The following is a 24,764-nucleotide window of genomic DNA, read 5'->3' as shown; positions in this document are numbered from 1 at the left end:
CGGGTACGGTTTCCTTTCTTCCCTCGTTTCTGTTTGTTGTTTCTTTTTTTCCTTTCTTCTTTTTCTGTGTTTGTTTGTTTTCTTTTTCCATCTCAGGAGCAAAAAAACAAAGAAAGAAATAAAAAATTTCCCCCCCACATAAACTCAATTAACTGGCAGCAGACAAGCGGCAAAAAATGCACACAGGCGGTGTCGCTGGATGGAACGTGCACCTATAGGAGTGCGCACAAAAGTTGTGGTTGAAAAAAAATGGTCTGAGGGTTTATGAGGAGCAGCAGGGTAGAGCCGAGTTTCAGTAAGCCTTCCTGCTGACCTCAGTTCTCCTGGTTCCACAGAAAGACGCAGTTCTGTGAAATCCTCCCCCACACTTGTGTTTTCACACTTAATGACAAAAGCGCAGACCTCATTTGCTCTGAAGCTTGCACTAAAACTGGAATAGATTGACCTTTGTTTAAGAACTGCTTCTGAAAATCAGAAAGTAAAGCGTTCTGATCGGGACGGGAAAAAAAAGAGCGTAGCTGGACAGTGTCTCTAATGCTTTAATCTTTCCGGGTATGCAGAGACTGCAGGTCTTTGAAGACGGCCAAACGAGAATCGGGGGAACCACAGATATTCTGGGTCACTGAAACTACTAAAGACTAAGGTAAAGAGACATGCAGAACAACTCATGGATCTTTCTGGAAACATCACAGCGGCGTAGCAAGATGCACCTGATGTCAAACAATTCCTATTGTTTGGGCCATTGTTTCTGTGCTAGAAACCAGAAGTTTACACACTGTAAAAAAAAAAAAAAAAGGCATAAGCATTTTTCTGAAATCTGAATAAACCTTTCCTGTCTTAGGTCTATTAGGATTACCAAAATGATTTCTATTTTCTAAATGCCAGAATGAGAGCGATCATTTTTTAGACATTGTTTCATTACTGTCTTGAAGGTCATACATTTTTGATAATATTTGATATCCTTTCCTGTAAATTTTATGAATTGGGTCAAACGTTTTGGACATCCTTCTAAAAGCTTCTCACAAAAGTTGCCAAGCACTTTGGACCATTCCTCCTGACAGAACTGGTGTCGCTGGGCCAAGTTTGTAGGCCGCCTTGCTCGCACACGCCTTTTCAGCTCTGCCCATAAATTTTCAATAGGATCAAGATCAGGGCTTTGTAACGGCCACTCCAAAATATTGACTTTGTAACCAGTTTGTCTGTATTCTTCGGGTAATTGTGCATTTGGAAGACCCATTTGCACCGAAGCTTCAACTTTCTTGCTGATGTCTTGAGATGTTGCTTCAGAAATTCATAATGATCTTCTCTCATGATGCTATCTATTTTGTAAAGTGCACCAGTCCCTCCTGCAGCAAAAAAAATAAATAAATAAAAATCCCACAACATGATGCTGCCACCCCCGTATTTCACAGTTTGGATGGTGTCCTGAGGCTGGAAGCTTCCCCCTTATTCCTCCTAATGTAACAATGGCCAAACAGTTAAATTTTAGCTGCATCAGACCATAGGACATGTCTCCAAATATGTATTTATTCGTACCTGTGTGCATTTGCAAACTGTAATCTGGGTTTTATGTGTTACTTTTGGAGTAACAGTTTCTTCCTGGCATAGTAGCCTTTCAGCCCATGTCGGTACATTACTTGTTTCACTGTGGATAATGACGCACTCTAGTTTCAGCCAAGATCTTCACAAGGTCTTTCTCTTTTGTTCTTGGGTCGGTGTACACATTCTGGACCAAAGCACATTCATCTCTGGGACACAAAACCCGTCTCCTCCCTGAGCGGTGTGACGGCTGGACATTCCCATGGCATTTATATTTTGTATAATTGTTTGAACAGATGAACGTGGGACCTTCAGGCATTTAGAAATCGTACCCAAGAGTATGTTACACCTTTGTGATACACAAAGAGGCATCCAAAAGGGTCTCAGGCCTATTTAGTCTAAGTGTAAGTTCTTCAGTGTTGAACATCATAAATACTGTCTGAATAGTCCAGATAGTAAGGAAGGGGTAGGAAAAGGAGCCTCTGTGCTTTCTGTCAAAGTTCCTTGAGCAAAGGGAGCTTGCGATGTTCCTCACTGGTGCCAAAGAGCCATAAAGAATCCCACAATCCTTTGCATGATGTGATGTATTATAAGCACTGCGCTAAACATTCGAAGAGAAGAGAAGAGCGCACTTTGTAGTTCTTTTTTTTTTTTTTTTTGGAAGGCCTACAAATCAGCTTAAATGTTTTCAATAAACCTATCAGAAGCTTCCAAAGACATGATACCAATATCTAGGCATTTCCAAATAGTTTAAAGGCATGGCGAACTTAGTGTATGTAAAAAAAACACATAGCTATGCTGTACATAGTGGGCTAGGTTGTCGCTGACCTCTCTTACGACAGACATATCAGTACTTTGAATGACTAAAACCCACTTTGGAGCTGCCCTGTTTGGCTAGCTGTTAGCTTTACTAACAGCTGTTAGCTTTACTAACAGCTAGCCAAAAACATCAGCAGTCATTTAGAGCCTATAAACTGGGATTCCTCTGATTGCTGTTTGCCATAGATAAGATTCTGACTACATCAAATTAAAAAAGAAATATCAAAGAAGCTTAAATGAATTTTAAAATTTGACAGTAAGTTTACATGAGATGCTCCACAAATGCTAGCTACCCTCACCGGTAGAGGTTTATACAAATACCTTTTGTAAAATAGTCATTGTAGATTCCGGTCTATCATTGATATTTAGGAATAATTTTAAGACTCTTCATTCTGTTGTTCCTATGTGGTAAAACAAAAAAAATATTGACACAAACGCAGAAGAAGATAGCTAGCTTCTGAATTACTAGCTAAGCAGTCAATGGGTTGCTAGCTTGTTGTTACTAATAGTACACCATAGTATTTTTTTTTAAATGATTGCTTAAGGGTCGGGGGATAGTTAGGGGATTTTTAAAGCTAAGATTATGAGCAGTCAGAATTTTATCTATAGCAAACATCAGTCAGAAGAATCCCATGTCACATTAATCACCAAGAGTCAGGGTAATCAGCCAGTCAACCTGAGGTCTTGGATGGTTTCCCACCTTCTGAATTAATTGAAACCTCAGAAATAGCCAAGTGTGTTAAATGAATGCTGCATTTTAAACTTTTACACAGCATGACTTTGCATTACATGGATGTTTACACTGAAGAAATAGTCTGTAAACCTTTGCAGGATGTTCTGCGTGTAGAGGATTTCAACTGTATCTAATTCTTAAATCTATCTTATCCAAAGGGGGTAAGTGTAAAAATCCAAACCACACTCTTGGTTTGAACTGGTATGGCATTTTGTAGCTTTTAAGTTGCTTTCTGTGTGTTTCTCTCAATCTTCAAACTGTGATTATCTGACATCTGTTTACTGCAGGAAGGTAGATACTGACCACTAGTAAGTATTCCACAAAACCTCCTTTCAGAAAGGACTCAGCAATCCTTTCAAAAACAAAACAGTCCTGGTAGAAAGAAAGTGCACCCTCTTTAAATTCAAGGGGCTTTATATGTTTTCTATGTATGTTTGTTTGCAAGTCAGACCATTTAGGCTTCCTTTTTTGATTAATAAATATAACATGGTGGAATATTTAATATGTTGTTTGCACTAATAATATATTGTAATCTTGATGTAAATATGGCAAAAAAAACACATTATTAAAAATGTAAATCTCGATAGTTCAGTGACAAAAGTGGGTAGAGTTTTACATTTATAATTTTATAAAACATGACGAAATTCCCAGAATTGGTGGCACACACTGCCCTGCCCTGCATTTAAACAAGAATATAATTAGCAGTATCTGCTGTCAAGATAATTGCATTGTATCATGGAACTTACCCACTAATCTCCTGCCTGGTGACTGACTGGCCAGCAGTGAATGTGCCGGAGTCAGCAGGATGGTGCCTTTGACTGCGATGAGGAGGCGTTTGGGCCTGCAGCACCTCTCCATATTGTTCTCTATCAGTGGCACAACAAAAAGTGGGCTCTAATGCAAAACGCAGCCAGGAGCAGCACCGACGTGCAGACAGCTAGGGCAGGTCAAAGGGGTGCCGCTGTGCAAAAGCTGACCAGTCACGCAAATCTCTTTTCTCCTCCTTTTTTTTTCTGTACATTTTTGGCCTCGTTCTGTTCGGATTTGTGCAAAACATGAGCAGCAGCAGCGAAGCCTGTCAGGCAGATATCCTGACAGCTGCAGCCTCAGAGGTGAGTTACTTGCGGAGATGCAACATCACTTAAAATGGGAATTATCTGCTAGGTTGAAAGGATTTTTTTTCCCCCCAAACTGTTGCAGACATTTGACTCTCAGAGAGAAACAAACGACCAGGAAAAAGAGGAAAAACTGATCCTCGCAGCGTGGCATAGCATGGTGAGAGAACGTTTAAATGACAAAACATGCACGAAGATTTCAATCAGTGTTATCTAATTATAGTCTTAAGAAGAACATGAAAGCTGAAAAGGTCTGTGGGAGTATGATACTATGTGCTCTGTTGTCGTTCTCTGAATCAAACATGTGGGTGTGTGGATTGAATATGTGTTAGTAATATTAATGCCTCTCTTTGGGATTGTTTTACATCTCTATTGTGATTGTGTCATGAAATTTTTGTTATTATTTAACGCTCAGTAATCGAACAATCCCACTTCTCCCTTTATGGCCACGAAACGTTCTGGGAACTTTTACCAGATCCTCCTTACGCGTGTACAGAATGGTCACGTACGCTAGCCTGTATATAAATCAGCAGCAAGACTCTTGCGATTATATATATATATATATATATATATATATATATATATATATATATATATATATATATATATATATATTATGATTATTATTAGGTATTTCTTGTTTTGTCTGCAGCAGCACAGCCTGCCTAAGAAGGACTCTGCAGCTCCAGGTCTTCCTCAGTCTTTCCTGGCCATGCAGAGGCGCTCCACCCAGGCCAGGAGGGCCCGCTCAGGCCCAATGGACCCCGGCAGGAGCCTCTTGATGAGCAGAGTGGGTATGAAAGGAGAAGGAGGGAGGGTGTGCTTGTTTTGGTTTGGTTGCTATCTCCCCCTGCTGGTAACATGTGGTACTGGTGCTCCTATCTGCATGCGTCTTCACTAGTAATGTTGCTGTATACAGAGTACAGCCACATGTAAAAACAAAAAAAAAATCTATTTCAGATGTATGTTTGCAGCTCTTAGGAAAAAATCATATGAAAGAAATAACAGGAGCATCATTTGCAATGTTTAGTTAAAAATTGTATTCAGTTATTGCTTGAATCACGTCAGTATAAAGTAGGTAGGTAGATAGGACTGGAAAATATAAGTTATTGAATTGATCCATAAGGTTTTATTTAATCATAAATAATGAACTTTTCAAAACATTTTACTCAACGCCTAAGAGATATTAGAGCTACCCAAACATACAGTGACTTGCAAAAGTATTCTTACCCTACCATCACATTATAACAAACCTCGATGTATATTATTGGGATCTTATGTGACAGACAGATACAGGTTACATGATTTCCAAAGGCTTTCTTTTAACAGTGGCTAACTTCTCGTTTCTGATTACGAAGAACAGACTTGTCGGGTACAGGAGTACCGTAATAGTTTTGCTCCCACCTGAGCTTACGGTTCTCTGCAGCTCCTCCATTGACAGAGTCTCGGTTTACTGTCCATGTTTTGGTGGATTTAAGGACAGTGTTTTCACGGTATCAAAGTAAAGTATGCTGAATAGAAATGTGTATTTTTACTTGGCAAAATTTTAAATCAGATTTAGTTTTTCTGTCGCACAGACATGGATTTAATAAATTGTCAGAACGTTCTTTTGCTTTTACTGGTCATCAAATGTCCACTGGTCACAAATCCAGCATTAACTCCTCACTCTTCCCTGCTTTTCATCTTTAAAATCTACAGGAGATTAAAGGTTTATTTCAAAAACGAGTACTAGTCTTAGGGGGGAAAAAAATCATAGAATCTATTATGCAGTACATTACATTTATTTAAATTACAACTATGTTGTGCTATAGGAGCAATCAGGAGTGACAATTAGTCCCACTTTAGTGATTTCTTCCATTTATAGAAGAAAACCTGCGTGGGTTCACGTGACCAAAGGTTTGTTGGCTTCAGGACCCTGTGAACTCTGACCCCATGCTCACGCTGCGGAGGCGCTGCGGCTCCATGTAAGACGGCACGGTGAGGAGGGGCATTTTGCTCCCGGCGAATGGTTTGGGAGTGCCGGGCGTGGCCCTGGGGTGGCTGATGGCTGGCTGGGAGCTGCAGTGCTCCAGACTGGACTGGCCAGCCGGGGGAAACAGGAAAGCAGGGAGGTGGTGGGGTGTGACGGGGACGGCAGAGGCAGGGCGAGCTGACGTCTCTCTGGAGGACCGAGGCGGAGGGGGAAGCAGTGACACCGGCTCTCTGCAGGTCTCCTCTGGCTCGGCTTTAGCTCCGTCTTCATCCCTCTGGCCCCCTTTGACTCTCCTTACATCCCTGCTCTCGCTGGATGATGCGTCTCCTCCTCGTCTTTCCTGCTCCTCCCCAAACCGGACGTCCACCAGAGGCGTCCTGGTACTCTTCTCCTCCCTGAAGCTGCACACGGTGCTCTGTGGGTCCTGGCCCAGCCCCGACGGCAGCGACCCTCCTTTACCAATTTTACAACTCTTGTCCTCGTCCTCCTCCTCCTCGTCGCTGCTGCATCTGTCAATGCTGGGCGAGTGGTACAGCCTCTGCAGCTGAGCCGAGGTGCGGCGGAGAGCTCCTCCCATGAAGCCGGTGGGGGACGGGGCCGCGTTGAGGAGGCGGTTAAACAGGGCCATGTTGGGGTGGCGAGTGCCTGGTTCCTCCAGGTTCTCAGCAATGTCCTCCAACGGCTGGAAGTGCATCTCCTCCTTTGGGATCCTGCCAAGAGAAGTCAAGATTGTTTCTAAAGTTTCATCTGAGGAACGATTTCAACTTTTTTTCTCAAACCTAGAGGGAGAAATGAGGAGGATTCTCCCTCGGGCTGTCAATGTCCCAAAGAGGGGGGGGACACACGGGAGGAAAAAGGCAGAGAGAAACTCACGCCATGTCAAAGGTGGAGCCCTGAAAGGAGGGTTTGCGGAGGACAAAGAGCGTAGCTGCCGTGTAGGGCGGTCGGGGATTGGAGTCGTTCCAGTAGCGGTCTCGCTCCATCATCGGCAGATCTCCATACATCTCGTCCACGGCCATCATGGACACCTGCACAGGAAATGTAAGACAGAGTACCTGGAGAAAACATTCGAACGTAACTCAATGTCATTCCAAAAAAATGTAAAACACAAAGCAACTGGACTTGTTTTGATCACTGATCAATTTGATCAAAAACATCGTTCCTTTAAGCCAAGCCAATAACGACCCTAACGACTCCTCGTTACAGAGGAGTGGACCAGTTTCGGTCCAATCTGCTGGCTTAATGTCTTTAACGACCGCCCATTACTAAGGGGGGGACCTGTTTCTGTTTAATTTGCATGTTATCTAAGCCATTACAGGCCTTTGTTGGGCAATGGTATAAAGCTTGTTACTCATCATTACTCCAGACATTTTGAATTGAAAAAGCTTCCGGGAGAGGAAGCGAAACGTCTTCAACTACGGAAAACAAGTTGTTTTTTACTTTTTTTGGAATGAACATGACCTGGATGACTGAGAATCTTCACCAGCATACGTAACTCAATGTCCACAAAGCTTAAGACAATGAATTATACGCTTCAGAGTCGCATTATAGAAGTAGATACAGTGCCTTGCTAAGTTATAAAGGACTTTTTCACATTATATCACATTAAAACCCCAAGGTTCAAAGTATTTCATAGAGATTTTATGTGATGGACCAAGTAAAACAAAACTAGTGTGACATTGTGTGAGGTAAAATCGATTCACGGTTTTAAACATTCTGTGAAAACAAACTCTGAAAAGTGTGTTGTGCATTTGTATTCAACCCATTTACTCTCATATTCCTGAATAAAATCCTATGAGCCCAGTAACATTCAGAAATGTTAGGCCACGCCAAATGTAGTCTACCTCGTGTGTTTTATGATGTCAGTATAGAAAAACTGGAAAATTGATGTTTAGAGATACTTTCCATCCAGTTCGGACAGAGTTGTTTTGCAAAGGAAAGCAAATATTTCAGTATCTTGATGTGAAAAGCTGGCGGAGACGTACCACAAAAGATGTATAGTTATAGTTGCAGCGAAAATTGCTTCTACAAAGTATCGACTCCAGGCGGGTGAATGCAGCTAAACATGGCACACTTTCAGATTTCTATTTACATATACATTCGAAAACCAAGTGTCATTTTCCTTCCATTGCGCAATTAAGTGTTACTTTATGATGTTTGGGTTTTTTCTTTACCTAAAACCTCAATAAACAAAAGCTGAAAAAGTCAGAGGGGCCTAAATAGTTACGTAAGGCACTGAATAAACCGCCGGCCTAAAAACCTCACAAAGAAAACTGAAGATCAAAAACATCAAGTTTAAAAAAAAAAAAAAACCTGAAAGTTTCTGTCGATCAGCCAGTTGCTCTCAAAATCATCATCATCTTCACCGAAAGGGTTGATCAGCTGCTCTGCAACCTTCAACAGTAACAAGAAAAGCGTCTAAACTTTCTTTCTGCAGACATCAGAACAGAGCGAACATGGAGGGAGCCTCACTCTGACCTTGAGCCACCCGGCGTAAAAGAAGAACTGCAGCAGCGTGAAGATGGGCACATAGACGTCCAGGTCATGACCCGGGTAACCCTGGCTGGGGTCCAGGAACTGCCGGCCGATCAGACACACCAGGAAAAAGCTGTAGACTGCCAGAGTCACCACCTGAGAGACATACCGGTGCATCTGATCAGTGTCAATGCAATGGTTTGATTTACCATTACTGCCTTTTACAGGCATTTTTCAGACTTGTTTTTTTTTTATTTGGATCATTTTCATATTTTATTTTAACAAAATTAATCATTTTAATTAGTTACTTTACTGGTTTGTATGAATTATGCAGCATTAAAGTAAATCCTTGTTTTAATTTCTGCAAGGACCCTTCTGTTTGTTTTTTCGAGGCGCCCTCTAGTGGCCGCTGGTGGTAATTCTTGTGAGCTGACCTCTGTTTAAACCAGGGAAGAAATCACATATTTAACTACTACAGCAAAAATAATTAAACGTATGCTATGCTGCTGAAATTGAAACAGAAATATTTTACAGAATTTTGATTAAAGTTTTTTTATTTTTTTAAGGTCAGAAAATGGACAGAAAATCCCTTTGAATACCAACAGGTTAGTCATTGTAACGTGACAAAATGAGAAAAAAAGGTTCCAGAGTTATGAATGCTTTCGTAAGGTCCCGAAACCGAAACTCCCCAATGAAAATACCTAGCGTGTGCTAGGACGCAAATTTTACCAAGTCTGTGAATGATTTTTACCTGAGTGTACACGAGGGGCACGCTGATCATGTCATAATGAAACAGCATGCTGCACTTCCCTCTGAAACCGTTCAGTTCCTGTCCACACACAGACAGAGAGACAGCAGTTTACCACAATCTAAATCTCCATTTAAAATATATATATATATATAAAAAAAAAAAAGAAGAAACTCATTAGCCGGCCTGTACGACCGTCTCCACATGTTCTGGCTTTGCCGCACCTCCAGGAGAAGCTTGAGCGTGTGATCATCTTTGATCCTGCCCTCGCTGCGAGCCACAGCAGCCAGGTTGGTGAACCAGACACACGGGATCCAGTATTTGTTGTAAGGAGAGTGAAGACCCTCAAACTTCTTTCGCTCATCTCTTGTCATAAATCCTGCACAGAAAACAACAGAGCCATCGATCATTGGATCGTATCCCTTGTTTCAATAATGAGGAAAACTATATACAATGCGGTGCAAAAGTGTTTTTCAAACCAATCCTAACTCCTTTATATTTTTACTCTTAAATAATCGGAGTTTGCACCAACACTTTTTCCAGCCAACGATTCACCTTGTTTTTTTTTACACCTACAAGTACAGACACAGCATTCCTATGTAGGCCACTGAAACTTTTAAAGGTCACCTTTATAGGAGATATATATAACCATAAAAAAGTCATATTTAGATGCCACTTGATTGGCTTCTGGACCTGTTAATACAGAAAATCATTCTAGGCTTTAAATATGATAGGTTAGCCCAGACACTTACACAAATATAAGCTTACATATAAAAGTTTATATAATATAATAAGCTTGAGACCTAATAAAAGCTTCAAAATTCAGCGGAGAGTCCAAAACACCCAGAGATTGACTCCTTCTACTCTTGTGTTTACTTCTTATCAATTACCACAGTAAAATTATTGACTTTGCCTCTTACAACCAAAAACACTGAGATGTTTTCAGAGCATCTCTAAGACAGGTAATGATTCTTTAACCAATGTGAAACTTTGCGTAATCAGCACCCCTGCATGCTCCTTTGGAGGTTTTGTAGTGATGTGTATGACATCCTGATCAGCACCAATTGGTATAGGACATCTTTGGTGCATCCAGGTATTTAATTAACAGAAAAGCAGAGGAGCAGTGATCCTAAAACGCAACCCTGCGGTACACCCATTGCTATTGCTTTGAAAAAAAAAAAAAAAAATCAGTTTTGTTCTGTGAACACATTCTGTCCATATGACTAAAGCAAACATGCATTTTGATACTGAGGAGAATATCTTAATAAAGATTTTAAGCAACATTGGAAGTAGAGGAGATCCACCCATTGGCCAGCACAGGCCGGTTACCATGGAGACTGAACGCAGGCTGGTGGGCAGGTATTGATGACCAAGAGGTAGAGTTGTGATAATTGATGCTCCTCACCGAAGTGATGTTGATCTCCCTTTCATCTAAAAGACTAATTCATCAAAACCGTTTCAAGATCCAAATTTTTCTTAAGTTTTTATATATAAAAAAGGGCAGAAAAAACATGTTGGATTCATTTTTTTTTTTTTTTTTACAATCACTAAATCTCAAAGTGATGTTAATGTGCGTTTCAGTCTGAAACACCACTGACCCGCCGTCTGGTCATCTGTATTAAAAAAAAAATCCCTAACCTGCTCTACCTGGTGCTAGTCATGCGAGCAATGGGTGAAAAAGCAGAAATATGCGTCGCCTAACGGACCCCACCATTCCTGTTGCCCCACTCTCACCGGCCTCCACCACGTGGTCCATGGTGGGGAAGCGCTTGAAGACGGCGGTGCTGACGGAGCGGAGGATGAGCAGGGCCGAGAGGCTGGCGTAGCGCATCATGGTGCGTCTCAGCAAGCGGCCTCGCTCGTCGTTCCCCTGGAGGCCCCCGGACAGGACGCACATGAGCCTGTCGGGCAGCGGGATGCTGGTGTACTGACTCCACCAGCGGTTCACCACCAGGGTCACGTAGAAACCTGGAAACCACAGCAGCACAGATGTTTATCCCTGTAGGAATGCCATAGGCTAAAAACAGAACTAGAAGTAAGTAAAATGTTCTGAAAATTAGAGTATTTGTCCTTGATTTGAGCAGGTAAATAAGATGATTTGCCAATGGAATAAGATTTTTGCACTTAAAATAGGAACAATGTATCTCAATCATCTTATTTCAAGTGCAGGATGTCTAATTATCTTACTCTAGGGGTCAAAATGCTCATTCCATTGGCAGATAATCGTATTTACTTGCTCAAATCAAGGACAAATGCACTAATTTCAAGAAATTTGTACTTACTTTTAGTTCCCTTTTTGCAGTGAGAGCGATTTCAAACGGCACTTCTATTTTTTTAACGGTTCACTGTAGTTCTCCCACTTTGCTAAATGCTTGCATAAATTGTTCAAAAAGGAGCAGGTATAAGGAAAACACGAATAATTTCCTATTCCTGTCATAAACCTCAACATGCAATCATTCAAGTCTCCACACACCAGTTAAACCCTTAAAGGGGACACATCATGCAAAATTAAATTTTTAAAGTCCTTAAATAGGTGTTGGATGTGAGAATCCATCCAAACTTTATAGGCTTTTTAAAGGGCCTCCTGAATGTCAAGCCATTTGCGTATGATGGTCTACTGAATGATTTAAGTGTAAAAAGGACCATTTACACATTATTAACATCAATAATAATTATTATTGCCCTTTCACCCACCCATCCGGTATTTTATACAGGATTGACCCACTTTATGTACTATTCTAATTGCTTTTTTTGTGGTGTATACAGTGGCTTGTGTTGTATGTATTATCAAAACAACATTAAATCACAGTATGCAAACGCACTTTTAGATATCTCTTGTGATCTGATGAAGCTAAAATTTAAGTGTTTCGACAGGACGGCAATTGCTACAGTAAGGAGGAGCAATGAAGTACAGGGGTGGCAGTATCATTTTGAGTACTTATGTATTCAGTTACTGCCTAATGCATCACCATTTAAGGAGTATTCAAAGTGACCTAAATAACACGAGTGAAATGGGAAAACAAGTCAAACAGATTCATTTCGGACTAAACCCGCACCCTATTCCTGTGTATTCATCATGCAAATGTCAAGTGTCACTCAATTAAGATTCTCTGATTAATAAAGTGAGTGTACCTTGATTAACTGTAAGCTTCAATACATCCTTGTACTCACGAATAACTCATTCATCAAGTTTTACTCAACGACCTTGACATTTCCAGCATCGTCAATCAGCTCTACAACTCAATCATGAAAGGCCATCTGCTCCCCGCAGTTCTAGGTCCTGTGTCATGCTGCTGGAGGCTCACATAAAGGTAACCCCACACTGCAAAAAGGGAACTAAAAGCAAGTAAAATTGTCTTGAAATTTGTATATTTTTCCTTGATTTGAGCAGCTAAATAAGACTATTTGCCAATGGAATGAGTATTTTTTTTACCCCTAAAATAAGATTATTAGCTATCACGCACTTGAAATAAGATGATTGAGATTAATTGTTACTATTATGAGTGTAAAAATCTTATTCCATTAGCAAATAGTCTTATTTACCTGCTCAACTCAAGGGAAGATACACTAATTTCAAGAAAATCTTACTTACTTTCAGTTCCCTTTTTGCAGTGCAGGTATGAAAAGGGCCTAAAGATCATAAAGGCTTACCCAGCACAAAGGACATGGGGATGAGACTGGCATAGCGGTTGCAGTAAATTGCCAGCTTTTCAAAATACCTCTTCTGGTCATCATAGAGGAAAAATCTGAAACGGTAAAATAAATCCAGAGTATATTACGTAAGGCATCATTGGAAATGACGATTATATCTGCAGTTGCAGTCAAAGGCATGACTGTTACATCAATGTGGGCCTTAAAAGGCTTTCTTTGACGGCTCCGTTTTCATTGCGGAGTAATTTTAAACACAAAACCTCGAGAATCTTAATTGTCACCATAATAAAAGTTGGACGAGGCAGTCATGAATGTATTGGGCACACAAGCTTGAATTCACAAGGGAGAAACTAGGCCTGGCTTTGAAGCAAATGTTCGCCTGCTTCACCCGTTACAAAGCCCGTTTTGGCTTGGTGCTCCTATCAGGCGTTCGTGTTGGACCGTGTTGGTACAGCAATCTGTAAAGGTTTCCACCATCTAGCTGTGGAGTTGGAGAACTTGTGCGTGGTTCTCCAGGTTCCTAAACCCATCTACGCTTTGCAGTAAAAACCAGTTTCATTAGCAGTAAAACAGACGGACAGAAGGCGCTAACCCCACCATGCTTGGAGGTATCTCAGTCCACGGTGAAGGAAAACTAGCCTATGCCAGGATCCCTGGTGCTTCCTGCTTCAGTTCAGATTTTTCATCTATTTTTTCAGTTTCCTTTAATCTGGAGGTCACTGTTTTGGTCTTCCAGGTCTTGGCGAAGTGGCGACACCTCTGAAAAATCTGTACTCACACAATCATATCATTGATAATTTGGGGGAATCCGGAGTTGCTTGGAAGTGCCTCTTAGAAGACCGCTGTGTAGAATTTACAATTCTCCTGATTAGATCTTTTCTGGTCTTCTTGGCTTTTCCCATTAATATACGTTTGCTTGATCCGGTGAGTGCTGTCAACCAAATCCCTCTCATGATGTCGTAGAGAACCCACCAACTGAACTGAAGACCTTCACGGGCACCAACTAACATGAAGTGATTCGGCCTTGTCCAGTTAAACGACGCTCTCAACACCTCTGCAAAACTTAAAGGACTTGGGTTGACACATTTGGCCAGCTTGCATAATTCTGATCAGAAAAAAGACTGCAATAGATTTATACTTGACCAATTAATTTTTGCTTTAAAAACCAAATGAAGCCTGAAATTCATGCCCTTGATGAGTGAGTGTGTGTGTAAACTAGCGAGCGCAGCAGTTTCGGCCTCACCTGTAAGTGATGCTGATGGCTGTGTACATGGCAAAGAAAGCCAGGAACTCTTTGTAAAGCACCTTGTAGATGCTGCCTTTCCAGGCCAGGAGCAGTTTGGAAAAGCCACAGAATCGGGCGTTAGCGACTCTGGCGGTGTAGGTGACCGTCATTAGTAGCCGAGGGCTTCCAGGCTTCCAGAGTGAAGTTGCTGTATGGGAAAAGGAATGAAGTTTTTTTTCTAAATTCAATCAGTTTTTGTTGTTCCCATCTGGGTTCCTATGCAGTGGGGAAAACTATGACATTTTAATCCAGTATTTTTAAGGGTCTGGAAGGGTGTAGCCAAAAGTAAATCAGAGTATGGAGAAATATTTACATGCTATCCTTTATCTCCTATTCCATTCTACAAAACAAGTGTCCTTTCCACCTTTGGGTCCTTTCATCTGCATTTTCTTCCCTCTAGCTTCCTTCATTCCTTCCTTGTTTACACCATCTAACCCCTTTATTTTATTTCCTTCCTTCCCTACCTTTCCACCATACCTAGTGTTTCATACCCCACCTCCTTCCCTGTTACCCTTCTCTCTTCCTTTATCCTTGTCACCTTCTTTCTGTCCTTCCTTCATCATCTCCTTTGCCTCTTTTCCTACCGTTTCCTCCTTCACACCTTGCTTCTGTTTTTTTTTCCTTTCTTTCCCGATATTAATACGATCCGTTGGTGATGCATTTATGCAAAACCTAAAACTTTGTACTTTAATGAAAATGCAAAGGATTGAGACTATGGGAAACATAAGGATTCTCGTGTACAAATGTGTGGGAACCCATTTCTCACGAAACAGTTATTTATTCTCGACAAATTAAGTGTATATATTTTCAAATAATTTTTAGTCTTTCCAAAAGAAAATGAAACCTTAAAAAAATTTAATGGGCCTGAAAACAAAATCACAATTAGACAACAACAAAAAATACCAAACAGAGATCACCCTTAAAACCTCTTCACAAATTAAGATTGTTTTTGATGAGATTATGATGTTGAACTAAATGCATCCTCCTCCTACCTTTCGTCCAGCTGATCTCACTGCATCTCCCGTGCGTAATTGGCACCGCTGGAGAAGCGATCGCCTTCGCTGCGTCCCGCTCCGCGCTGCGCACTGGCGCTCTTCTCTCAAGGAGCTCGCAGCCCCGCTAAAGATCCTCTGGCGTCAGCCGCGTTAACCCTTGTCGGCTGCGCGGTAATAATCCTCGGCGGGGTCCAGTGGCCTGTGCGCCCCCGGGGTAAATCCCTTCCAACAAAACAAAGAGGAGGGGGAGGCGGCGGCTCGTTAGCGCGGCCCCCGACCGGGAGAGCGATGCCCGGTGATGGACCACAAGCGACAGGCCGCAGCGCCGGGGCCGCAGGAGGAGCGCGCAGAACCGGCCAGTCCACGCAGGGGAATTTAGAAAACAGCAGCAAGCGGACCATGCACACTTTGGCGCTCAGTAAAACGACAACAACCAACTTCCTGGTTGGTTATGAATAAGATTTTAAACATTTTGGGTTCATTTTTGCATGCGTTTTACTTGAACTTTGGAGTGGTAGTAAAAAAAAAAAAGAAGCAAAACCTCTGAAAAGTGTTGCACGCATATAGTCAGTCTCTTTATCTCTGCTGCCACTAAACACAACCCAGTGCAGCAAATTTCCTTCATAAGTAATAATCAATACCCACTTTAAATGGCTCTAAAGAGATTATCAATATTGCGCAAGGAAAAGGCAAAAACAAAGACCAGGGACAACTTTTGCTGAGTAAAGTTCGTTTTAATTCACAATTGGAATATAATTTAAATAAAATCTATAGAAAACAGATTCTTCAAGCAGAGACAGAGAAAACAAATGAAGTGTTTTGAACAGACGGAAGTATTGACCTTTTAAATACCTCTATATTCCGGTTAGGGGGGAGCTTTAAAATCAAACCAGAGCCTTAATTTCATTCACGGCGGCGGGGAAGCGTACAATCATCAGCTCAAGACTTCACCGTGACACGATCACGTCAGTCACACTTTAAATAAAGACATCAGGATAGTTACCCCCTCATTCCTCAGTGAACAACGTTTGAGAGAGATGCATCTATGAAGGAGAAGCTGGAGGGACATTTTCCAGCCTCAACTTACTGAAAAATAATCACACTTTGGTCTTAGAAAACATGGATCTTAAAATGACTCTTGCATTACCCTAATTGAACGACGCCAGACAGTAAATGCAGCATTCTTAGTCTCTCTTTATTGGAACCAAAACAATGTTAAAGAACTAAAACGATCATATTTTATTAATTTTTTTAACCATTTCCAGCAGCCTGCCGTTCAACTCTGAATTAGTGGTAAATCTAGATGAGACAGAGGAGCACGCGACAGACAGGATTTGGTTGCACTTTTAGTCAAAAACCTCAATCTGGAGAAAGGACACGAGCACCGAATCGCACAGACTCACACAGACGGATAGGAGGAGCTGACGTCAACCGTCTGAAGTCCGTTAAAAACCCACAGAACGGTCACAGGAAACGGTGAGAACCGGGTCCGTGTGCAGTGAGAACGATATGAGCACACCGGAACATAAACGGAGGCTTAGACTGCTTATACAAACCATCTCATCTCACGATACAGCAGGCTGTGTGTGTGTGTGTGTGTGTGTGTGTGTGTGTGTGTGTGTTAATCAGCTCCCCTTCACTTTGGGAATGAGTGTGTGTGTCTTGATGTAGCGGTGTTCTGCTCCAGAGGACAGAGTGGGTCATTATGAGGCTGTAGCTGCAGGATTTAAGACCGGTCGGGGTGGGGAAAACTCAGAGGAGTACGCAGCTCAGACTGCTGAGGTTGTTTTGTCTACAGACGGCGGGAAGGGGGGGGGGGCAGATAAGAAGAGGTCCAACAAGTGGGGAAATCACTTGTTTGGGGGCTTGTATGGTTCCAGGAGCTGCTTGGAGAAAGTGTTGACCTTGTCGGCACCTCGGACTTCATGAGGCAGCAGCGGTAACTTAACTATGTGGAAATCTTCGTAAAGGTCCTCCATCTGCAGAGAGACGAGGCAAACCGACGATGAACACATGAGAGGGAAAAAAACGGCAATCATTGCTTTAAAACGCAGAACAATTAGACGTCTTAAACTCTGACAATCAGTAATCCAGATGTTCTCAAATGTTTTTTGTGAACAGACCAGACAGCAGGGGGTGCTGTGGTCACATTTAGAAGGATTTAGAAGGCCTCTATTTTCTGGATATAAGGAGGCAACACTGTACTTTTTTTTTGTTTTTTGCACTAACCTGCAATAACTACACACCCCACTATTTGAGAAGCACAGCCCTTAAGTCTGCTTCATTTCTACAGATACACTGATTGACATTTCCACACTTGTTCCTTGCTGTACAGCTGTTCATGTTGTATTGTCGTCCATAGCGGGCTCCTTTAACGGTGAAGGAGCATCTTCAGCGTACCAGCCCTCCAGACCACTCGGGTCTTCTGGCTGTAATGTTTTCTTTCCCATATTCAGCACATGTTACTGAAAAGTGCTTTATAAATAAACTTGCCTTGCATTTATTTGATTATGAGTTGAACACATGACTCATCAGGCCTAAATATTCACAGCATCTGAACGGGATGTTTTTTCAGAAAGGTGGGAAATCTAACATCTGAGCAGGAGCTGAGGGATGCATCACTCCCTGCATATCAATTTTAATAATTAAAACTCTTCTGAGGGGAAAAAAATTACACTTTATGTGATTATTAACAACATTTCTGAAATTATGAACATCATGGGGAATGAATGAATATATTTGTTTCTACATCTTTCATTATGGTTTTTGAACCACTTTTGAGCGCTCTGACAATGATTAAACAGGAATTTGGTGCGTTAGTTTGAATTTTGAGGGAGATTATCCCCAATCCAAACTGTACAAACAGGTTTAAATGTATAAACATGTGTCCACTAGTATTTGCACTTTTTACAGCCCAACAGCATGAGAGCTTTGAGCCGTGGTGCTTCCTGGATTGTCCCTGAACATCTGCAGCCCAACTAAAAACGTTCCCCATGTAAAAAAAAGTCAGTTCCATGCCAGGAAACCAACCAATTCATATGATCGCCTCCATTTCTGTTAAAATGGTGAGATGTGCGTGTGATCTTTAATTAATTAAGACTAAATCCCCACTAAAGTCATCATTCAACCAAAATGTAATGTTAAGGTTCATTAAAGTTTTCAGTTGAATCCTTCCACTTTAGCAAAAGCAACAGCTAAAATTTAACAAAATAAAAGCAGAAATGAATGATTATCATTCATGCTGACTACACTGCTAAAAAGGGAACTCAAAGTAAGTAAAATCTTCTTGAAATTAGTGTATTTTTCCTTGATTTGAGCAGGTAAATAAGACTAATTACCAATGGAATAAGATTTCTGCACTTAAAATAGGAACAATTCATCTCCATCATCTTATTTCAAGTGCAGTTTATCTAATTATCTGATTTTATGGGTAAAAATACTCATTCCATTGGCAAATGGTCTTATTTAGCAGTGTAGCAGTCTGTAACTACAGACGTCGCTCAGATTGTGTTTTCTGAATCGTCCGTTAGCAACAAAGAGCCTGAAGATCCGTCGAATGACCCAGAGGCCAGAGCTTAGTGACTTAAAGAAAAGATTTTAGAAGAAAAATAAATAAATGAATAAATCTCCAAAAGCCAACTTAGATCACTTGCCTGGTCTAGATATTTGGACTGAATTTTGTGACGGGCTTCACACATTTTACAAGGCTTCTCTGCCTCGGGGAAAACCAGCTGGTTGACGATGATGTTGTGCGTGTCGATGCGACACTTGGCCAGTTCCTGGATCAGCCGCTCCGTCTCGTAGAGCGACAGGAACTCAGCGATGCACACACAGATGAAGGTGGTCTGCTCCTGGACCACGGGGGCAGGGGAGAGAGCAGAAGAGTTAGAAAACTGCTCGTCAGCTCGCCAAGAGTGCCATCAAGAAAAGCGAGACACCTACAGGATCTTTGAACTGCTCACTAACGGAGCGAATCACTGGTAGCGTTTCCTCCAGCTTGGACGCCAGCTGGTCTGCATTCATGTCACCCAGACCCAGCATGTTACACATCTAGGAAGAAGAGAAAAAAAGGAGAGATGTTATTAAGTCACAGTTGTTTACTCATACAGCCATTTAAACCATGGTGGATAGAAACAAAGAACAGGTCAACCGGTCCCTCCTCACCTGAGAGATGAAGGGGCTGATCTGGTTCTTGATTTTCATGAGGCGACCCAGCCCTCGCTCCACGATGGTTGGGAAGTTGAGCAGACGCAGCGTGTGGCCAGTGGGTGCGGTGTCAAACACCACGACTGAGAAGTTCATACCTTTCACTAACCTGTCGGACAGGTAATTAGTCACAATGACTTAATATCCCATTAGACACATTTACGTTTAGTCATCATCAGTACTAGACAAAAAAAAAAACAGGATCTGGCCGAGCAGATCTTTCCATTTCTCACCTCATGACCTCTGCGTAGCTCATGGCCTCATCGATGCCAGGGAAAGCACTCATCGCTTCCTGCATCATTTTCTTGCCCATACTGAGCATATTGTCCTCCTCAAAGAACTCGTCGGGCAGTTCTGCCACGCCCAAGCTCGGGTCGATCTCCTGTTCAAAACAAATATGCCAGACGAAGAAATTATACAAACGGCCTGTTTTTGATCCTGCCTTCCCGTTTGATAAGTAACAGGAAACTCCTGTAGGTCCAACAGCCCTCATGATGCTGACAACTATTGCAGCAAAAAAAAAAGAAGAAGCTTTCTAAAACCAGGATAAATGAAGCCCTTTGTGGTTTTCTTAATGGCTGTGTCCAGTTTCCAAATGTCGGATCAGATGAGATATTTCAACAACAGCGTCATAGAGCCAAAAAAAATTAATAGATGAAGTAATAAGCTTGAGCGTCTTTAAATAAAAAAGTTATATCACTGGAAAAACACCAATTTCCTCCAATAAATATGAAAGATGTAAACTGGATTCAATAGACTACCTTGAATAATTACAATAATAAATAACTGGAATTTAAGTTCTATAGCTCACTGCACCAGTATAAATTCAACTTCCCAATGTTGTTTTCCTCTCGTCACACAAATAGAGCTGTACAGAAAATATACCAATCACCCACTGAATATTGCGTGTTGCGCTAAAAACATAACTTGTACCCACAAGAACCCAACTAGGTTGGACATAATTTAAAAGTACCAACTATTTCTAATACTGTATTTTTCAGCGCACTTAAAAGTGTGCACATGTGGTACAATGCGCTCAGAAATCTGTTAAAATGTGTAAGTACAGCTTTGGTTTGCAACAAAGCCCCTGCGCTCAATGGATATTCTGAGCACCACCTGATCGGACCCCTGAGCTGTCTACAAGACTGCTTGCATTGCTGTAAGGCAGCCCGCGCCCAGAGTATGCGTTAGCAATAATAAGCCTAGTAAGTTAATTCAATATAAAAGTTATGTTTATTTTGGTCTTATGTTAGAAACAGAGCAGTGTAGTCCAACTACTCTGTCCTCCCGACAGAGACGGATAGCTCCCTCTCTCAGGAGAGAGCGGTGTACGTAGAGGGGTGATATTACACACTTGAGAAGAATATTTATGCGTCTTATGGTCCGAAAAACACGGTATATTAGATTTCTTGATTCGTGATGACTCACCATTGCAAAGAGGTTGTCATAGCCCTTGACTTTAGTAGGCACCTTCGAGAACTTCTGGTCAAAAGCATCAGAGATGTTATGGGCGGGATCTGTGGATATGATGAGGACGCTCTCCCTGACGGCAGCCAGCTGGACAGCCAAACTGCAGCTAAACGCACAGAGAGGGAAGATCAAATCTGTCAGACACTTATTTTTTTTTTTTTTTTTACATAATTTTAGGGAATGTGAAGAAATATTTAAGACAGATGGCATTAAAAAAAAAAAAGAATATACATCGGAAATCTTTATGTTTAACAGGCTACTGGTTTGTCAACATAACCATTTGCTCTCAAACCATCATCACTGCTTCAGTCCTACTTCGAAGCACAAACGTAGCACAAGGTTACGGATTAGGGCTGCACAATATACCGCAAATATAGAGTTATCGCAACATTACTGTACGAAGGATCAGCACGGCAAAGATCTGGCTTGACTGCGATAAATATCAATCACGCAAGTATCATATATTCAGACTCTGAGGCAGTTTACTTCAGCAGAACACGATTTAGGAATAAACGTTATGGATAAATAATCTGCCATCATCACCGTTTCATTGTTAAAAAAAAGAAGAAAAAAACAAAACAATCGAATGAGCTTTGATGGCTTCAGTCATTTCCTTTTTCTTAAATTATTCCACAAATGTATAGATTATTTAGCACCTGAGCAACCACATACATCTGCTGAGAGACCGGACAGCTTACTCTTACTCCTGAGAGAAAGTTTCCTTTTTTTCTACAAGCAACTTTTCTTTTCTTTCACTGCATAAACAGCAAATATAGCCGGAAAATATCCAAATAAGGAATTAAATTGTTTCAGTAGCTTGAAAGGCTGGACACTATCGGAGGTCTATGCTTGCACTGACTCCAAAGCAGGCAGCCATTGGGGTTAGAAAGTGTTTATTTACGTTTTCTTATCAAGCTACCTAACGACACACTGACATGTTTTCCCTGTTGTGGTGCAGCTCTAGCATGCAGAATAAATAGTAAACTGCCTTCTGGGCCATCTTAATTTAAAGCGATCACACTCAGCCCTGTTGGATGTTGGGACATTACATTTTTATATGAATACACAAAGTCGATGTGGGAATGTTAATGCAGCCATTCGGGTAGCATCTGTTCCTTATAAGAAGACGAATCAAAGTGAAATCTGAGTCCTATCAAGCAAAGCGGTCAGTAATTTATAAACTTAAAAGTTTAAAATGGGAAAAGGTAAATTAGAAAAGAAAACAACGATTTTAACCTTAAGGATTTTTAAAGCCTACCTGCCTCATATCGAAACGACCTGCGCTTTGAGGCAGGTTCCGATTATTCTGTCATGTTTATCCCGTCCACACATATTAGCCTGGTGGCTAACATTTGTGTTTTTTTATGTCTCATTCAGTCGTCTGTTAGATTTAAAATGCTGCTTCAACTAAGGTATAGCAGATAAATACCGGGCTACAAGGAGTAAAGGGGGTCCGGAGACGAGAAAGTCAAGGCAGAAATGTATAAAGAGCACAAACTCATGAGCTGTTTCAGCTTGCTAATTTTAGCTGCTGACTGTGCTAGACAGTCTTTAACAGCCCGATAAAAGGCCGGGCAAGTTAAATTTACTGAGCAGAAAACACTCTAAGGGTGTTCTGATTAAGTTCAAACATTCCTATCAATAAAACTGACATAACATGTTTATTAAGTAATAAAAAAAACACATTAACGTCTATCAATAGCTAGCTTCAGGCAGCTATTTCAGCTAGCTCCAGTGGCTAGGAGCCTTTCCTTCGGCTAACCTGCAGGTGGTTTTCCCGACACCACCTTTCCCGCCGACGAAGATCCATTTCAGGGACCTCTGCTCGATTATGTTCTTCAGAGTCGGTTCTAAAGGCTCCACATCAGGCGCGTCTTCAAACTCGTCGTCCATTGCAGCGGCCATCTTGAATGTGTACAGTCACCCGTTCAACTGAGGTGGACTGCTGCGTTCAAGAGCCCCGGAATTCTGATTTATGAGCTCAAAAAACAATCAGGTATCGTTCTCTAAGGGTGGTAGCATATATGGAGGACCAAAACGGATATATATATATATATATATATATATATATATATATATATATATATATATATATATATATATATATATATATATATATATACACCATCATTATTTTGCACTGCCGACATTGAACTTTGCCTTTTTTTTTTTTTTGCACCATTATCTTTGCACTGTAAACATGGTTGAAACATTCTTCTGCACACTTTTTTAAACACAGTTTTTCTCCTGCACTGTTACATTCTAATCATGCTGCACTCTATATAGTAATGTTATTTTAAACTAGGAATATTTTGGGATGCTCAAAAGATATGAATTATGTTATTGTTTCTTATCAAAAGGTAAGGAAACAGACACAGACTAATTTACAGAGCAAACTGTTTTGTTTAAGATCAGCGCACCATATCAAGTTTAACATAACCTCAGATAATCTTGTTAGAATTTATTAATAAAATATAACCAATCTTTTTTCAGCAAAAAAAAAAAAAAAAGCAAATGGACCTTCAAGGGCTCTGTAAAAGTAGGCCTCAGCCACCCTAAAACAACTAAGGCCTCCAAACCTTCACTGCAGTTTAGCTAAATTTGTCAGTTATCCAATAGCTGTCATGTTTGCATCATGTCCTTACACCAAGCACAGTTATCAGCCCTTTGTTATGAAATGTCAAGACCCCTTTGTGAGCCCTGGTCCAGCAGTGGGACTCCAAATGCTGCATATCAGAATCAGCACAACGAAAGTTAAAGAATAGCAACTCTCAAAGGTAGTGCAAATAAATAAATAATAATAAATGAGTATATCTAAAAAAAAAAATACTCTTTACATCTTTAAAATGTTACATTTGATCTTTTTCTGGGTTTATATACCTTAATTCAGTTTTTTGTAATCAGATGCATTACGTCCAGTTGAAAAATCTGACTTAAGAGACTATTCTTAGGGTTCTTGGACCCGCTGTTTGTCTGGGGGGAGAGGGGGGTTCTTAAGCATCTGCGTAGCTTGCATTGCCTTGGGCTTGGGCTGGCTCTTCCAAACACCATTCCCAATAAAAAAAAAAAAAAAAAACACAGCAGTAAATAAGACGTATGTTGAAAAAAGGAAAAACCCTCTCTGTACCGCATTCTGTGTGCAGAAAGGATCGTTTTGTGCACACAACAAAAACAGTAGATCAGTACAAAGTGTGCAGAGATGATCCTGTACACACAATATGAAAATTAAACATTCCAGGAAAGCTGGAGCTTTATATAAATTCCAAATAAAAAATAAAGATACTCTTTCTTACTGTTTGTCGGAGTTGCGTTTATATGATAACCCGAGGAGCCAGCTTCAATTTATAAAGATCTAGGAAGAGCAGTGCTTGCAATCATCTAAAAAACAACCACATCAAGACTCATTTCAATGTTTAGAAGGATACTTCAAATACTTCATGGTCATTTAAAATCTTTATTAACAAACCAAGCTGAAAAGCACGGATCTTTAAAGTAATACAGACATAAAAGACATTATAATTATAAAGGCAGCATCATTAGGTAGTGTATTTAGTCGGCCAGCTTCATTCAAAGCAGAAAACTACTAACTAAATAAAAAAGGACAAATTCAGCATCCATGGAGAAATGTTAAAAGCTGCAGAGGGGCAGTAAAGGGCATTTATTTACATGAACAGGTGCATGAGGTGACCACAGGATAAGGCACTAGTTTCCATAAGCATCTCCTGACAGCTTCTCTCGTCTCCGTGCCGTCACACT

The 24,764-nt window shown here is 41.0% G+C and overlaps 3 protein-coding genes across 4 annotated transcripts; 1 reads left to right on the top strand and 2 right to left on the bottom strand.

Moving 5' to 3' along the window:
• Positions 1-3,990: 3,990 nt before the first annotated feature.
• Positions 3,991-8,720, top strand: LOC105931535 (hook microtubule tethering protein 2). Its single transcript, XM_012870250.3, has 4 exons — positions 3,991-4,203; positions 4,292-4,366; positions 4,859-4,996; positions 8,616-8,720. The coding sequence occupies exons 1-4, from the start codon at positions 4,147-4,149 to the stop codon at positions 8,673-8,675; spliced, it is 330 nt and encodes a 109-aa protein (XP_012725704.2). The 5' UTR covers positions 3,991-4,146; the 3' UTR covers positions 8,676-8,720.
• On the bottom strand, positions 5,312-15,603 carry best2 (bestrophin 2). 2 transcript variants are annotated; one of them, XM_036137201.1, is made up of 10 exons: positions 15,330-15,603; positions 14,296-14,485; positions 13,053-13,147; positions 11,136-11,369; positions 9,626-9,780; positions 9,405-9,482; positions 8,657-8,809; positions 8,492-8,572; positions 7,052-7,206; positions 6,114-6,888 (listed from the first exon to the last, which is right to left on the bottom strand). In XM_036137201.1, the coding sequence occupies exons 2-10, from the start codon at positions 14,445-14,447 to the stop codon at positions 6,114-6,116; spliced, it is 1,878 nt and encodes a 625-aa protein (XP_035993094.1). In that variant the 5' UTR covers positions 14,448-14,485; positions 15,330-15,603. The 2 variants fall into 2 exon arrangements, with proteins under 2 accessions (XP_021175948.2, XP_035993094.1); XM_021320273.2 differs by lacking the exon at positions 15,330-15,603 and having other exon boundaries at positions 5,312-6,888; positions 14,296-14,447.
• A 1,179-nt stretch (positions 15,604-16,782) lies between these two features.
• get3 (guided entry of tail-anchored proteins factor 3, ATPase) lies at positions 16,783-22,950 on the bottom strand. Its single transcript, XM_012870178.3, has 7 exons — positions 22,771-22,950; positions 20,967-21,114; positions 19,772-19,920; positions 19,497-19,647; positions 19,275-19,382; positions 18,986-19,183; positions 16,783-17,311 (listed from the first exon to the last, which is right to left on the bottom strand). Exons 1-7 carry the CDS (start codon positions 22,911-22,913, stop codon positions 17,183-17,185), a joined length of 1,026 nt encoding a protein of 341 aa, XP_012725632.1. The 5' UTR covers positions 22,914-22,950; the 3' UTR covers positions 16,783-17,182.
• Positions 22,951-24,764: the final 1,814 nt, after the last annotated feature.

Source organism: Fundulus heteroclitus, chromosome 5 (assembly GCF_011125445.2).
Source record: "Fundulus heteroclitus isolate FHET01 chromosome 5, MU-UCD_Fhet_4.1, whole genome shotgun sequence".
In the NCBI taxonomy this organism is placed as follows: domain Eukaryota; kingdom Metazoa; phylum Chordata; class Actinopteri; order Cyprinodontiformes; family Fundulidae; genus Fundulus; species Fundulus heteroclitus.
The sequence above is the reverse complement of the archived record's forward strand: the minus strand, read 5'-3'. Positions and strand labels throughout refer to the sequence as shown.